General features: G+C 40.5%; 2 protein-coding genes across 4 annotated transcripts in view; one reads left to right on the forward strand and one right to left on the reverse strand.

The window, feature by feature from the left end:
* Positions 1-290: 290 nt before the first annotated feature.
* The window catches only part of LOC125704850 (SLAM family member 5-like), a 90,816-nt gene continuing 73,625 nt past the window's right edge, over positions 291-17,481 (forward strand). Inside the window, exons 1-7 of one of the 3 annotated variants that reach the window (XM_048970986.1) lie at positions 291-563; positions 6,045-6,365; positions 8,126-8,380; positions 9,711-9,803; positions 10,746-10,813; positions 11,997-12,068; positions 12,425-12,464. In XM_048970986.1, the coding sequence (XP_048826943.1) occupies positions 524-563; positions 6,045-6,365; positions 8,126-8,380; positions 9,711-9,803; positions 10,746-10,813; positions 11,997-12,068; positions 12,425-12,464 (889 nt within the window). In that variant the 5' untranslated portion in view covers positions 291-523. The remainder of the gene's footprint in view (positions 564-6,044; positions 6,366-8,125; positions 8,381-9,710; positions 9,804-10,745; positions 10,814-11,996; positions 12,069-12,424; positions 12,465-17,481) is intronic. The other 2 variants (XM_048970984.1, XM_048970985.1) reach the window with 2 other exon arrangements.
* The window catches only part of si:cabz01074946.1 (SLAM family member 9), an 84,416-nt gene continuing 81,220 nt past the window's right edge, over positions 14,286-17,481 (reverse strand). The window contains exon 6 of the mRNA XM_048970940.1: positions 14,286-14,434. Within this exon, the coding sequence (XP_048826897.1) occupies positions 14,301-14,434 (134 nt within the window). The 3' untranslated portion in view covers positions 14,286-14,300. The remainder of the gene's footprint in view (positions 14,435-17,481) is intronic.

The following is a 17,481-nucleotide window of genomic DNA, read 5'->3' on the forward strand; positions in this document are numbered from 1 at the left end:
GTCTTAAAGCACTTATGTAAGTCGCTCTGGCTAAGGACGTCTGCCAAATACTGTAAATGTAAATCTCTGTCAACCTATCAAATAAATAAATGACACCAAAATCAAGACATTGAGAAAAGAAAAACAGAAACACTTCATTATTACTTTTCTTTTTTGCATTTTCTTAAATGTGTTTTGAACTTCAGGGCCACCATAGTGCAGCTTTGATTTCCTGCACGGAAACTGTCATTTTTAAGAAATTATATCCAGTGACTTCTTAAAGATCTACATCTATTGTCTCATGTTGCTCAACTTCCTTCAGACTTTTACTTCCTCAGTCGTCTGCACTTTGTGCTGCAGTTGTTCAGCTTTTCAGGTTAATTTTTTATGCATTGCAATGTATTACTGTGCATGAATTTGCTTTACCCCAAATCATTATTTCTAGATAGGTAACTATGAGCTTTTGACCAAGGGAAGTGGCTTTTATTATGCTGATCATTAGAAGCCACACCTAACAGAGACAGACAAAAAAGCAGGGACAAAAATGCCCAGGATAAGGACTCTCCTGTTCATAATCATATGTGGTAAGTGTCCTGGGTAACTTCCACATTGTGCACAGATTGCCTGTATTCTGAACTGTATTAGCAACTTCTGCTTGTTGATCGTATATTGTGTGACATATTTGGTAGCTGCTGTCGTCCTATAGGGATAAATTAAGCATCTACATTAGGCCAAGTAAACTAATGTTGTATTTTGAGTGCATTTACAGTTACAGTCAATTTTATAATAAGGAAACAAAAGTAGTGTATAAAAAATTTACCAAGATGTAGCGAAGAGCTTGTGAAATCCTTTTGTGCATAAACATACACATTTAATTCACTTGTTTCTCTTAAGTAAATGGTGCCAATAACAGTTATTCCCCATAAAAAGCAGATTTGGCTTTGTCATTGTATTCCTGTGCCTGCATTCAGTATTGTCTGAGTAATTTCAGATTTTTAGATACTTACAGTTAGCGACTAGGAAGAAAACTATATTAGACAGCTTTTACTGTATGACCAACAAATAAGTAAAACAAAAAATAGTTCTTAATTTCTTGTCCACTAAATGGTGGTGTTAGGTGTGTGTGTATATATATGTACATTATATGTACATTATTCAATGCTTTAAAAGAAGAAGAGTTATTTGGCGAGTTTTGGTATTGTTTTCCATTGTAGTGTGGTGGGATATGGGACTGGTCTGAGGTGAAGTGGAGGGTAAGATGCCTTACAGTATGCATTATAGTACAAAGATGCATTATAGTACAAAGATGCATTATAGTACAAAAAATACATGGAGGACTGTTCACTTAGGGAAGTGCTCCAGATCAAGGCAGCTATCTTGGAGACCATGCTTTGTCCATGTAGTGGACCACTAGCAACGTAATGGGATAATAATGGGTTTGTAGCAACAACCATCTTCAGTAGTATATGAGTCAGGGCGAGTCCTTATAGCTATTAGTCTCATTTAATCCTGCCTTTACCTCTCTTCATGGCGGCACGTTGAACTGCAGTTTGGAAGCTTTATTATCCAATGGCTGTGAGCAATGTAGATGCTACACAGCGATGCCAAGAATTGCTGTTTGATGGCACTGACATGCCAGTGGCCATGCTGTTCAGTGGGGCTGCACAATATCACAGCTTAGTAGCACACCTAAAATATTAATGAAAGTCATATATATGCCCAAAGGTTAGTTGGTCAATCTGTTTAAATTCGGCATATCGTTATGTTTATTAAATTCGGTTAGCACGCCACATGCTACTATTTTGGCATATTATGGAAGTGATAAACACTGAAGTGGCGCTGAAGAAAGGGACAGGTCAGCAGCCACACTGTAACATCTTTTGAATGAGGAGATATTGTGCATAAATAAAATAAAAAAGATGGTAGTGGTGTGGCCGTACTTTTTGTACTTTAAAGTCTAATACATTTATTACAGTTTTCCTCGATTGTTTCATGTGCAAAATCATACTTATTATTCTCAAGACTATAAGAGTATTTCTCAAATCCTTTCACGCATATAGCACAACACTAAGGTTTAGCTGCAAAAGCCTGTAACTTATCCAAACCAATTAACTCAAATTGCAAAAGCATATAATTCCGCCAATAAATTAGTCGGTGCCACCAAAATGAGAAGTAGCATCGTTTTAAGCATGAGAATCAAAATGCTTAGACACACTGTCAGTATGTCAGCGTAAGTCTGCTCCTGATCGCCATGGTTCTGAATGATACTCATTTTTTCCCACTTTCTCATTGTCACTGACTGTTTTTCTTTAGTAAATGTTTTATTATTCGTATCAAAGACACCCGTTTTAACCTTGCAGAGCTCTGCATTACAGTATGTAAAATTTACTGGTAATGAAAATTTAAGTCTATCACATTAGGCCCCCAACCCAGACCAATCCAACTATGTTCCAAATCTTTTTTTGAACATCCTAACTCCCACCCCCCTTATACGGCACCCCTGACTGTAGGAACCAAAAACACAACAATGCCATATCACCACAATTTATGGAATATATTTTTAATCATTTGAAAAGCTTGGTTAATGGTTTCGCATGTGGTGAATAACACAATGATCATGTACATGTATAGTTCTGGTTGTAAAATTATTACAAAGAGAAACTACATAATCTATTTTGACCAACTAGAGCAGCTGAATATTTTATCAAATGATGAAAAATGTAGAAAACCATTTGCATATATGTACTAAAACATCTGGAAATGTTGTGTGAAGCAATGGGAAATGATATTCTGCTGTGCAGAAGTGATTATGGTGTGCGGATTACACTTGCTTTACAAATGTTAATTGTCATTTGAGAAATACTCCAAATCAAATCAGGAAAAACTATTCACTGTAGAAAGATGTAATGTAACAAAACTTATCTGCATAGAATGTAAACATTCAGTAATCAGTAATTCAATGTAACCTCTATGATACAGTACTGACACCCAAGCCCATAGTTGGTGGGAGGGGGGCCTCTCGCTAGATTTCGCCATCCAGGGCGTGTCCCCCTTGGCAGTTTCACTGACAGGGAGAGGAAGCAAATTTCATAGGGGTTTCAAACATGTCATTTTAGTAACTTGCCTATATGCCTGATCGTTAGCAAGCAGAAGTGACATTATGGTGTGGGCAATCGAGAAAGACTGTAAACGTAAGGATCCACTGCAGTAGAGGCAAGCAAAGGGAAAATCTAGGAACGGACTCAGGATCAAAAACTCCAGAATCTTCAAATAGGGCTGAGGTGCAAAATCCACATGGGCAAAGTCAGAAGACAGACAGAGGTTCAATACACAGGAGGCAAACAATCACAGGTAAAGATGTCCAGAGAGCAGGGCAAAAATCCGAAACCCTGCATCTGGAAAATCCGGCCCTGTCCCTAGAGTAACTGCCTGTCCCCTGGAATCTCCTCTGTGCCCTTGAGACTGTGCTGGGAGACACAGCAATCCTTCTGGCAATGGCACGTATTGATTCGTCATCCTGGAGGAGTTGGACTACCTGTGTAACCTCTGTAGGGTCCAGGTATCGCCTCATGCTACCAGTAGTGACACTGACTGTAGCCAAATGCAAAACTAGTGAAAAACCAGTCAGAAAACATGAGGAGGTCAGTGTCAGTGTCAATGCCAGTGGCCCCCACCTGTTAAACCATTCCTGTTTTGGGGGTCGTCTCATTGTTGCCCCTCTAGTGCACCTGTTGTTAATTTCATTAACACCAAAGCAGCTGAAACAACCCCCTCCGCTACTTAACTGAGCAGATCAATATCCCAGATGTTTAATAGACTTGATGCTATACTCTGATTAAAAAGTGTTCCTTACATTTTTTTGAGAAGTGTAACTATATAACACTGATTATGTGCTTGGAATCACTTTCACACAAATAATGCAACCATCCATCCACTAAATACATACACTTTATACATAAGCTTAAGCATGATTATCGTGGGATTAAATTCTTTTTCATGGCAAAGAGAGACTTTGCAGTTAATTGCAATTCATCTCATCACTCTTCATGGCATTCTGGAGTATATGCAAATTGACATCACAAAAGCTGAGGGGGCAGACTTAATATTTATGTCATTCTCAAAACTGCATGGCCATGGCTGTAGAATAGAATTATCTTCCATAAATGACAACAATAGTTTGATTGAGGCCTCAACAAAATGCCACTGACGGGATGAAAATGTGTCTCCCAAATCCATCTCTGTGCCCACAGCATAGAACTCCTTGCTTCAGTCTGCTCGTAAAGCCGAGGCACAACAGTGCAAGGAAAGTGCAGAGTGAGAGCATCTGGTTTCATGGGAGCTAATGGAAGCCCTTTGTCCACTAGAGAAGAAGGCATGGAATCATGACAAACCATCTCTTCTAAGGCATTCGTAATTTCCTTTGCATTTGGTTCATTTAGTGGGTATGGCACCTTGGCTAAAGTAGGGGTGAAAGAAGGGATAGATGAGGGAGCAAGACATTGTCAGGTAGTGGATGGTGCACTTTTGTGAGTTTCTTTATTGAAAAGGCTGGCATCCTTAAAATGTAAGTGACTGGGCAAGGTAAGGTTGTGAAATGCATCCTTGTGTCTGGTGAATATACTCTTGCCTATTTTTCACACTGCCTTGGATGGGTCTGAGGTTACAGGAAAGTGTCTAACTAGCATGTCTTTATCTCATTTTTTCATTCTCTGTTTTGAAACTTTGAGGAGTTTAGTGGCTTACTGTAAAGAGCTGAAAGTGCTAATTAAGAATAATGAGAGTAAAACAAGATGTACATATTTATAAACATACTACAGGAGTAAATCAGTTGATGCTAATAAATACATAGAACCATTTTACCACAAAGAACAGCATAGTAAGTTAACACTTGAGAATATTTTAGAAATGCTAATATCACAACACATTTCAAGAAACCTTGAAATATTTACATGCTAGCAATAGCATGGTCGTATTGATAGTGATATGCTGCTTGCTCAAAATGCACCCATGTGATGGAAATATGGAAACTGTGTGTACCAGATACATCTATCAATCTATCTATCTCCCCTCTTCCGCTTCTCTCTATTACCCACTTCCTTGCATGTATCTCTCTGGCTGTAACCATAAACTAACTGTAAAGGCTTGTAATCATGGCTGTAAAACTCTGCCTCATAGTGTCTAAATATTCTGAGATAAAGAGCAAAGCAAGTTCCTTCCAACTTTGGAAATTCGACTGGATGAAAAGGGAAAAATGGAAGGAAGAAAAACCCAAATACCAAAATTGTGGATGGATCCCATTATTTCTGGCCTTCTGAATAATCTATTTGTATTCAAGAACAAACACACTTCCGCTCTAGCTGTGGTAGTACAGTATAACATTGCCTTTAAGTAATACAGTGTAATCAGTGTGATATGGATCAGTGCCTTTACAGTATATTAACCAGCCTACTTGCAGTGCCAGTTCTGCTGTCAGTTTATATATTGCCATATTACAGACTGGGCATGACACCCTCACATCAACCCAAAAGATACGATTTAAACTAAACATTTTTAAATGTGGGGCTGGCACGGTGGTTATCACCGTCATGTCACACCTCTGGGACCTGGATTCAAGTCTCTGCCAGGGTTTTGTGTTACCTTACTGTTTGGTCCCTCACAGTAACGTTTGCATGTTCTCCCCATGTTGTTGTGGCATTTCCACCAATTACTCTGCCCCCCCCTCACAGTCCAAAAACATGCTGAGACTAACTGGAGCTACCAAATTGCTCATAGGTGTGCATGTATGAGTGACTGGTGTGTGAGTGTGCCATGCAATGGGTTGGTGCCTCATTCTGGGTTGTCCAATAGGACAACTTCTTCAATCCTCATCACCTGATTATTACAACAGAATAGAATAGAATGGAATGGATCTTTTGTCAGTGTTAAAAAAAAGACAATGAAAGACTGTTTAGCAGCTCTAGGATTCTCAGCATAGAAAATGACATACAAAATAAAAATGAACATATTCTTCAGTGTTTTTGTCTTATTTTTTGTTTGTACAGTAAGGTAATTGTTTTCTCTTCCAGGTGTTTGTGCTGCTGTTGATCAGACAATAAATGGCAGTGTGGGAGGGACAGTGGAGCTGCCTTCAGTCCTGGGGAGTCTGAAGGTGGAAGATTTTCGGTTTCTGAGGTGGAAATTTAATGGAATGGACATTGCTGAAAAGTTCAGTGGTAAAAAAGAAGAATATAATCAAGTTCAGTTCAAAGGACGACTGCAGCTGAGCCCTGATTTCAATCTAACAGTGAGGGAGCTGAGACTGAAGGACAGTGGGGAGTATCAGCGTGTAGGACTGAAGAAAGATGGTCTACAGATTCCCACATATAAAATCCAGCTGCAGGTTTATGGTAAGAAAATTAATTTTATTAATTAGGGTTTTTCAATAATCATAAAGTCACATTTATGTATGTGACAAAAATGTAATGATAATATAGATCTTACGTATTCAAAAATCATTTTTAAATCTTAATTGTTATATATGACATCCATCCATTTTCCAAACTGCTTGTCCTACTGGGTTGCGGGGGGTCCGGAGCCTATCCCAGAAGCAATGGGCATGAGGCAGGGAACAACCCAGGATGGGGGGCCAGCGTATCGCAGGGCACACTCACACACCATTCACTCTCACATGCACACCTACGGGCAATTTAGCAAGTCCAATTAGCCTCGGCATGTTTTTGGACTGTGGGGAGAAACCGGAGTACCCGGAGGAAACCCCACGACGACATGGGGAGAACATGCAAACTCCACACATATGTGGAGGTGGAGACTTGAACCCGGGTCCCAGAGGTGTGAGGCAACAGTGCTAACCACTGCACTGGTTTATTGGTTATTGTAGTTTTTCACAGTTCCTCGATACCTTTGCTGTTTCCATTCTTACTCCCTTCCTTAGCTTTCGTTTCACCAGTTTAGTTTTGACCCCTCACTCTCCTTTTGTTTTCCGATTCTCCCTCTGTGTTCCGTTTTGTTAATAAAACTCTGTTTTGTTTGAACCACAATGTGGATCATCTCTCCCTTGCCATGCTGAACCATAAAATAATATTTAAAATGGGTTTAACTGGAATAATCGATTACGCACTTTTTCTTATACTGGATTCCAACAAAGCACATTTTATTTATTTGTGTGGCCTCCACTATGATGGTTAAGAAATGACTACGCCACTCCCAGTTATACAGGTGGGAGAACCTGACTACAATACCTCGCAACCAATCCCCCCACCTGCGCTCGTACTAGGCAGGTTATGCAGGACACAACTGTTGTAAATCCAATTTCACAGAATTAAAAAGACAAAAACATAAAACAGTATAAAAATCTATCTTCACCAAGCTGTTTTTTTAGGCATTACAAGAGTCAGAACAGACAGTAGGCCAAAGTATTACACAAGCTGGAATAGGCCAAAAAGGGCACTAAATAACGCTAATAGCGATCCATAAACTGCACCAACTGCACTAATATAGGGCACTATTTGCAACCCCCGCCACTGGCATGCTATCACATAGTACCTATAATCCTAAGCAGCAGGTGGATTAGTAAAAATCAACACAGAGCCCAAACGGAAAGAAGAAAAAGTTTTATGCCGCAAACACAATCAGCAAAAAAACCCCTTTTGGTTGCAGTAACCCTGGCCGCCCGGCTACAGGAAGCCGCCCTATAGGAGAATCCACCAGTTCCTAAGTGCGGCGACGGGATCTCCGACATTAGAAAAAGACATTGTCCAACTCACTTGCAGCATTAGTGCACAAACGAACAGGTGGGCCCACACACTACATGGAAGCAGTTCTTTAGAATCATAAAATTCAAAAAAAGGAAAAGGCACAGCATTACCTTCCGTTACTTTGTTTAGGCTCTACCTGCGTCTCAACTCTGCTGGCTTATCTCCTGCTACAGCTGAGCTCTCCCCACCAAACGACGCTTCTCCGTAGATTAATAACCCCATATTGTCAGAGGATAAGATTAGTGGAAAATAGATGGATGTATACAGAATATAAAATTATTTAGGAGCATAAATATTGTAAGAATGTTTGTGTTGGTGTTTTTTGATGTGTAAATAAAATCTTAAGAATTCTATATTTAATATAGGTGAATTTCTGTCTTTATATTTGCCAGAGAACATAGTTGTATACATCCAATCAGAGGTCATCTGGGTACAAGTGAACCAGACTTGTATGGTTCATCTGCTGTGCAGCTCATCAGGAAATCCAGAAGCCTCCTTTTCTTGGACAAAAGGGACACATACTGAGAACAGCAAGGAGATGCACTTCATTCTCTCTCCAGAAGAAGGTGACATCTCCATTACATGCACTGCTGCCAATGCTGTCAGTCAGAAGGCCACCAATGTGACAATAGGCTGCAGCCCTACAGGTAAAAGAAAAGCACACATTCTGCCTGTCTTGCAGGATCATTCGAAGTTATACTGTTCAATGCCATTGCAGTGAATTATGAATACTGTATATATATAACCAAAATTGCTTCAATGAAGCAATACATGCTACATTTAACACTGATCTAAAAATCAAAGATCTTTTATTGTCAATTCACATTTTATGTGCAAGACATATGTGAGAACCGAAATGCTGTTTCTCGCTCACTGCTGTGCGTATCGTATCCTCCACGACACAGGACAAACTGACAAGGCAAGAGACATATCGACAAAGTGCAAATGGTAACAATATATAAGGTAGTTGTGCAAATGATAAAAGTTTAAAAGGCAGTTGTGCAAATGGTAACAATAGAAGAGGAGGTTGTGCAAAAGGTAAAAATAGTTAAAGCAGTTGTGCAAATGGTAAACATAGATAAGGAAGTGATGCAAATGGCGAACAATAGAGTGCAAATGGTAACAATCATACAAGTCAAATTCAAATTAGCAGCTGAAAGGTATGAATGTAAACAGTCCTTGAGGTAGTCAGTGAATATATTACTGTCCAGGGGCAGGAGGCAGAGTGGGGAGGTAATGGACAGGGTTCAGCCTCCTGACAGGCTGGTGGATGAAACTGTTTAAGAGTCTTGTGGAGCGGGTCCGGAGGATCCAGTACCTTCTCCCTGAAGGCAAGAGGCAGAAGAGGGAGTGTACAGGGTGGGAGGAATCAGCAGTAATGCTGATGGCTCTGCGGGTGAGGAGGGTATGGAAAGTGTCCGTGGGGAGGGGGCGCAGGGAGGTGCCGTCTATCTTGCTGTTCACTACCCGCTGCAGAGCCTTACGGCAGGAGGCAGAGCAGCTTCAGAACCACACAGCGATACAGGCAGTGATGACGCTCTCAATGGTGCCTCTGTAAAAAGAGAGCATGATGGGGGGTGATGATTGGAACTTTCAATTCTGTAAATTCCTACTGAGCATTGTACCTTTCAAATTGCAACTGCTCTACTCTACTCTAGTTAATTTAGTCAGCTTGAGTAGAAAGGCATTGCTTTTTGGTGGTATTGATTATTAAGCAATAGCATGCAAGAAGGCATGCAGTTGTACTCCTTATATATCACGACTGTGATTTGGGCATAGGCACGAAGCCACAGGCCGATATATTGGAGTACAACCGCATGATTTCGGGTATGTTATTGTTTTATACAACATCTCATCGAGTAGCATTCATCACAGGACTGTACATAGATAATAGTCATTACTGTAATCCCCAGTCATTTTCTTTAACAAATAGTAATGCAGCCATTGTTTGCATAACAATTCCTTATGTATTTACAGACTGGAAGCTGTACCTCTACATTGGCTTATCAGTTTCCCTGACTCTCATTTCTCTGGCTGTGTACTGCTGCTGTAGAAGACATCGAGGTCCAGGTCTGTGACATGCTTTTTTCATTAGAATAGTAATGTATCCACCTCTAGAAATATTAAAATCAAGATAGACTCTTCAATTCATCCAACAGCTGCCTATTCTGGGGGGGGGGGGGGGGGGGGGGGGTTTCCCAGGCAACAAAGAGCCGCTCCATCGCAGGGCACATGCACACACACACATTAGCAGAACTGCAGGGATGGCAACCAGTCCAACTGTATATCTGATTAGTCCAAAAGATCATGAGTCACAATGCAAACCCTCAACCATGGAGGCGTGAATCAACTTTGCTGCCACAGGGCTGCTCCCAGGATGCTTTCTTGGAACACCTTGGCAAGCCTATGAAGTATTCATAATTACATTTAGCTTTTTTTAAAAATAACACTGAAAATTTACATATAATAATAATAATAATAATAATAATAATAATGACACTTTATTATTTTGGTGGGTAAATTCTCTTTTCGCCTACCCCATCTTGCCCTCCATAACACCCAGACACATATGTGAGTGAGAGTAAGCTGGGCAGCAAAGGGCAGCCACCTGCAGTGGTGCCCCCAGGGCTGGGAGTTGAGGGCCGTGCTCAAGGGCCCAGTGACACGTGACTATTCTGCTGAGGCTGAGTGTGAACCGTCAACCTTCCGATCACAGGCACAGAGCTTAGCCCACTGGTAGCAGCTGGATAGTGTTAAATCTCAAAAAAAAAAAAAAAAAAAAAGAATTTATAAATGTGTTTATCATAATTTAAACAAATTAAACAAACTGATTTTAAATATAATGATATTTTTTGAGTTTTACATTGAACAAAAAGTAACTAAATTTAACACTTCGTTTTGCAACTTTGATGGATTTTTTTGTGGAAACTGTATAACATGATTGAAATTCACCACATGAAATTCTGTTTTAAGATCAGTTGATGGGAGATTTTCTGTGATGTGTTTTGACAGCTGCAGATGCGGATAGGGATGAGTCAACAGTGTATTCTACAGTCAATGACAAAAGTATAAGGCAAAGCGTAAGTCCTGCATGTTCACTTATGTAGACAGACTGCATCTTCAACATGAGGGAGTGGGAATCATCGTACAGTCATATCTGCTGTGTGTTTGATTAGTCTGCTCTGAGTACTCAATGCCAACAACTGAAAAGCATAAAGAAAATATTCATGACATGCTTATAAAAGTGATGATGATGATGGAGATAATTTGATAATATGGGTCATACAATGTGGCCAAAAATATTGGAACCACCGCAGTTTTTTCAGATAATACGGCAATTCTTTTACAAAAATGTTGACATTACAAATGTTTTGGTCAAAACATACAGCGGAGTCATAGGTAGTTTGATGACCTACTGAATTGTTTTGCATGTCTATAGGATACTAATAACCAATAACAGAAAGTTATAGTGAAAAGAAAGGAAAAACAAAAATCTGAGGTGTGCAACTGACACATTCATCTCCAGAGACCTTAATGTTCCTGCGTCCACTGTTCATATCGAAGTATAAGGTTCATGTCACTTTTCATCAAAGTTGATGAAAAAATGAAGCAGAAGATTGGCCCAATGGTGGAGAAAGAAACTCAATCAAATGCCAAACAGATTCAAGCTGACCTTTGGACGCAAGGTGCAAGAACTTGTCCTATTCATCGTATCTCAATGAAAGGGCTGTATGGTAGGAGAGCAAGACTTCACCACTGAGATAAAGACTTAAAAAAGCCATAGGTAAATGATCCAAAGCATATTTCAAAATCACCCAGAAATAGTTTCAAACCAATCCTGTACTATTCTGAAGTGGTCAGCAATGAATCCTGATCCAAATCACATAGAACACCTGTGGAGAGATCTGAAAAGAGCAGGTGGGAGAAGGCACTCATCAAATATTTGATATGGAGCAGTCTGGAATGCCAGTCGAGAAGCCCATGCATGGCTACAGAAAGTACATATGTTACCATCAAAAATTTGTCATGTCAAGATTTTTGTGAAAGAATCGGTGTGATCTGAAAAAAACTACTGGGATGCCGATATTTCTAGTATTTTATTGGCAAATGTCAGAAAGGCTGTTATTTTCATGTTTTGTTAATATATCAGCAAGTTTGGTTAATATACTTACATTTCAATACTGTAAAACTGTGTTCTGATTCTGACCCCCCCCCCCCCCCACCAAAAAAAAAAAAAAAAAAAAAACCCTCCCTGTCTTTTAGCATGAGTCTGAGAGCCAGAATCCTCCTATAACTTTGTATGAGATCATTGGGGAACAGAATGTAAAAGCAGAGGTAAGAATTTATGACTAAACGTTAACACCATTAGTTATACACCTGTAAAGTTTTTGTAAACTTTCTTAACTATAACAACTAACAATTAACATTCTTTTCCAAATAACTTTATAAGAAATATTCACTGGCCTTGGGTTTATCATTTTGCCACCACATTGAGATGAAATGGTTTCTGTGAGGGTGAAACAAACGAAATAAATACAAAGTCCATTGTGTCGTCATTGTTTGTTTCTCATGCTGTGATCAAGTAAAAAATTTGAAAATCCACCATTTTGAGAAATTCCTCTATAGTCTGTGTGAATGGGTTTTCCTGGCCCTTTTATTACATTGGTCTGTTGTTATGTTTCAATCCTCAGACGGTATATGACCGGGTGGATTTCAATCGTCGCTGTGCACCTGCTCCATCTCCCCTGAATAAAGTGCTTTAAAGACTGGAAACCCTACATGTGAATTCCGAAACTTAAGGCACCTATGTAACCATACTGTCATGCCTTCGCTTCTCCCATGTGCCAGGCCCCCTCATTAACCTCATGTGGTATCCTGATGTCATCAGCTATTTCGAGTTCCTATCATTAGTCCTGTGTATTTAAGTCTGCATTTACTGTAAGTTTGCCTCCCAGTCCGGTCATTAATTTTGTATGATGTCCATCTTGTGTTCTTCGATGTTCCTGTTTTGTCTTCCTTCTAATAAACCCGCGTTCACCCAATCACACGGCATCTGTGCTGCTTCCCTGCTGAAAGCCACGACACATACATTCATCCATCGCTGTGGACTGAAAACCGCTTCTCCATTACAAGCTGACAAGAAACCAGAAAGCTAAAGCAGACAGATAAGGCTGAGACAGGGGAAGCATTTCCAAGATGTTTATTTATGGTCTGTTTTATAAATGTATCTGTCCATCTTCAACCACTTATCCTGTTGCCAAGGGCTTGGAGCCTATCAGCACCAGATAGAGCAAAATACTCATTATGGAATGTAATGATATTTCCAAAGCAAAGCTATACGTCATGTTTTCACATTTCATTAGAATGTTAACAACCAAAATATAAACATCTTTGGAGGGCAGCCTGTGTTCCCAAAAGATTGTTCCATGGGATGAAATTCCATGCTCTCACTACTCATGTCATGTAATAAATATAACAAAGCCTATAAAAATCACGTCTTAACATTCCAATTAATTCCAAAATAATTAAAATAAAAGCACACCTATATAACAAATGACAAACATGAAATGCAATGACTGGAACTGAAAAAAAATCTCATAAAATAATAGTGTATCGGCTGGAGGACGAGGGCTGTTCAGTGTTTATTATAGGGCAGTACGTCCTCACACCCTTTTCAGCCAATCTCTGGGGATTTTAGAGATAGCAGGAATGTGGGGTATCTGCGGAGTGACGGGCTCCGCACAACCCTATATATACTGGGGAATATTAATTGTCTCTCCCTTACAAAAATTAACCATGGTTTTACTATGATTAAATATTGGAGTGGGGGGAAACCGGAGTACCCGGAGGAAACCCCACAACGACATGGGGAGAACATGCAAACTCCACACACATGTGACCCAGGCGGAGACTCGAATCCGGGTCCCAGGGGTGTGAGGCAACAGTGCCGACCACTGCACCACCATGCTGCCTGTTACAGTATATAAATAGGAAAAAAATCATACTGATATGGGCTGGCTAATGTGTTAGGAATGAAAGGATGGCACATTGTTTGATGGAAATTAAAATGATCAACATGCCCTTGAGACTGTACTGGGAGACACAGCAAACCTTCTGGCAATGGCAATGCGCCATCCTGGAGGAGTTGGACTACCTGTGCAACCTCTGTAGGGTCCAGGTATCGCCTCATGCTACCAGCAGTGACACTGACTGTAGCCAAATACAAACTAGTGAATAAACCGTCAGAAAAGATGAGGAGGGAAAAATGTCATTGGCCTGCACCTGTTAAACCTTAAATTCCTATTTTGAGGGTCGTCTAATTGTTGCCACTCTAGTGCTCCTGTTGTTAATTTAATTAAAAAAAAGCAGCTGAAACTGATTAACACCCCCCTCCGCTACGTAACTGACCAGATCAGTGTCCCAGAAGTTTAACTGACTTGATGCTATACTCTGATTAAAAAGTGTTCCTTGATTTTTTGAGCAGTGTATTTCAGCATGGTAATTGGTCTGATAATGATTTGCAAAGTTAGTGGAAACGCTAACTTGTGAACAAAAAAGTTAGCTCTGCTAATCAGTGGTTATGGGATCGGTAGAACACTGCCCACCAGACATCTGTACTGACTGCGATTTCGGGTCTGTGGAGCCTGGGTCAGGCATGTTGTTGTTCTTGTTTGCATTCTTGCATTCTCTATACCTTCTTTCTGTAAATAAACAAATAACAAATCATTCAATAATCCCAGCAGTGACATTGACTGTCGTCAAATGCAAAACTACTGAAAAAACAGTCAGAAAAGATGAGGATGAAACAAATAACAAACCATTCAATAATCCCATATCTGCAGCTTGGTTTGACATTTCTCCTTCATTTGTGTATTTGTGGTGCTCGACTGGTCCCACCACCCCTCAAGGCACAAGGACGACACACATCTTCTCTGTCCTGGCACCTAGCTGGTGGAATGAACTCCCCCTTGATGTCCGAACAGCGGAAACCTTGGCTATCATCAAGCGACAACTCAAAACTTTCCTTTTTCAGAAATACCTGAAGTAGTACTCTGTATTCTTACTCAGCTCTTTTCCGTGTGTGTGTGTATGTGTACAAAAAAAAAAAAAATTCTTGCACTTTCTCAACAGTGTTCGGATAGATGGTATTCATAGCTTGGGTCCTTATTGAGCTAGTATCGGGGAAATTCATCACGGCGTCTTAAAGCACTTATGTAAGTCGCTCTGGCTAAGGGCGTCTGCCAAATACTGTAAATGTAAATGTGTAGGAAGTAGCATAGCATTCTGAATGGACAAAGACGTTTACTATAAACTGTCATGCTGCATAATAACAACAGCGCTGTGACAACAGAAAAGCAAGCGGTACAAAGTGAGAATGGGTGATACCACTCATCTGATTTTCAATGTGGTTCGTGGGGGTAGGATTGGGGGGGGGGGGGTGGATGTCTCTGCCTCGATTATTCCATTTCCCAGTCACTAGTGTCTGGACCCCTTTCTCCCTCCTTATGGATGGGAGTTGTTCATGTCCTGTATAGTTTCTAAAATAACATGCATTATGTCTACAGTGCTCTACAGTTCAGAGGGTATTATTTTAAAAAAGTATACAGTGAAATATCTTCAAACTCATGATAAAGTGATAGTTGTAGTGTGATAGTAGGTGTATCGTATGGTATTGAGCAGGGGTGCCCAATCCTGCTGCTGGAGAGCTACCACCCTGCAGAGCTTAGGTACAGCCCCATTTTAACACACCTGACACAGATAATCAGGCCCTTCAGTTATATCTCAGTATTAGAGTCAGCTATGTTGAAGTTACGCTGGTTCTCATATTGGTAGTTCTTCAGGAGCAGGATTGGGCACCCCTGGTATTGAACATTCCAACAGACACATTGACTATGACAAGGAAAATTACTGTATATATGGCTTGAAACAATGTATTGTAAGTGTAATGGTTGGTGTATCAGATGGCACTGAGCTTTCTAACAGGTATATGACATTGGCAAGATAAATTGCTGTCAATACAGAAGAAAACTGTAAATTTTATATCTGTTGTGCATTATGTCTATTTAACATAGCACAGATCTTGTGAATAAGAAATACACTAATAAAAATCTACCTTCTGCCACGTCAGGAAGCCCACCAGCAGAAGAAGGAAAAAGCTTAAGTTAAGGCCTTTTTCCACAAAGTATGATTTTTAGCTCGTAAAGAGAGGCTGCACTGTTCAGTGCAACAGTGGCACAAAACACACACAACAGAGAACAAGCAATATGGAGAAACACAGCAGAAAAATAAAAACGATGACCACGGCAGAATGTGCATCAGATGCAGGATAGTAATGCATAGGAAGCATGAACGCTGCCCTGCGCTCAAGTCCATGTGTGGCAGGTGCAGGAAGACAGGACACTGGGGACGGATGTGCAAAAGCGTATTGGTAAGTGAAGTCAAAGAGCATGGAGACGTGTGGTGAAGAAACGTAATTTCTTGGTATATCACTGAGTAATGAACGCTGGACTGTTCAGTTGAACATTGGTAGCACACAATGAGTGTGTCATTGGAGGGGGCACCCCTAGAAATTTTGGGCCCCACGAAGGTATATCATTGCACCCCCAACCCAGACCAATCCAGCCATATGCAAAAGCTATAAACACTTACCCTCATCCCGAAACCCATATGACCCATTCAAAGCTTTAACAACTTTAACAAATTTTATTAACTTCACTTTTGTAGGTTGGTAAATACTTAATACTCAATGTCCTACAGCGCCCTCCACAATTATTGGCCCCCTTGTAAAGATTGTAAAAAGGGTTAGAAAAAATCTACCTTTCAGTGAAGTAGCTTCATCTCACACTGAAAAAATTTTGAAAAATCCAACCTTTCTCTGAAATAAATTTATTCAAAGAAAAAACAAATCCTTCATTAAGAAATAATTATTTTTAACAAAAACACATGTGCCACAATTATTGGCACCCCTGCTTTAAATACTTTGTACAACCTACCTTTGCCAATATAACAGCACTGAGTCTTCTCCTATAACATTTTATAAGGTTGGAGAATACAGAGCAGGGCATCTGAGACCATTCCTCTTTACAGAATCTCTCCAGATCATCCAGGGTCCTCGGCCCTCTCTTGTGCTCTCTCCTCTTCAGCTCAGCCCACAGGTTTTCAATGGGGTTCAGGTCAGGGGACTGAGATGACCATGGCAGAAGCTTGATTCTGAGATCAGCTAACCATTTTGTGTTGATTTGGACATGTGTTTAGGATCACTGTCCTGCTTGAAGAACCGAACTGAATGGCCCAGTTTTAGTTCCCTGGTACAGGCAGCAAAAAAATTGATTTTGACTCCCCGAGGGACACAGTCGAATGCCTTCTCCAAGTCCACAAAACACATGTAGACTGGTTGGGCAAACTCCCATGAGCCCTCCAAAACCCTACTGAGAGTATAGAGCTGGTCCACTGTTCCACGGCCAGAGCGAAAACCACACTGCTCCTCCTGAATCCGAGGTTCGACAATCCGGAGGACCCTCCTCTCCATGACCCCCGAATAGACCTTACCAGGGAGGCTGGTATTAAATCATCTCCAACTGCTAATTTTTCATGAGCTGTATTTTTTCTTTTAAGGGTAATATTGTCCTTCAATCTCTATACCTGCTTGTCCTGTGCAGGGTTGTGGGGGTCCAGAGCCAATCCCAGGAGGTACAAGGTAGGGAATAACCCAGGACAGGGTACCAACCCATCTCAGGACACACATACA

Source organism: Brienomyrus brachyistius, chromosome 12 (assembly GCF_023856365.1).
Source record: "Brienomyrus brachyistius isolate T26 chromosome 12, BBRACH_0.4, whole genome shotgun sequence".
NCBI classification, from domain to species: domain Eukaryota; kingdom Metazoa; phylum Chordata; class Actinopteri; order Osteoglossiformes; family Mormyridae; genus Brienomyrus; species Brienomyrus brachyistius.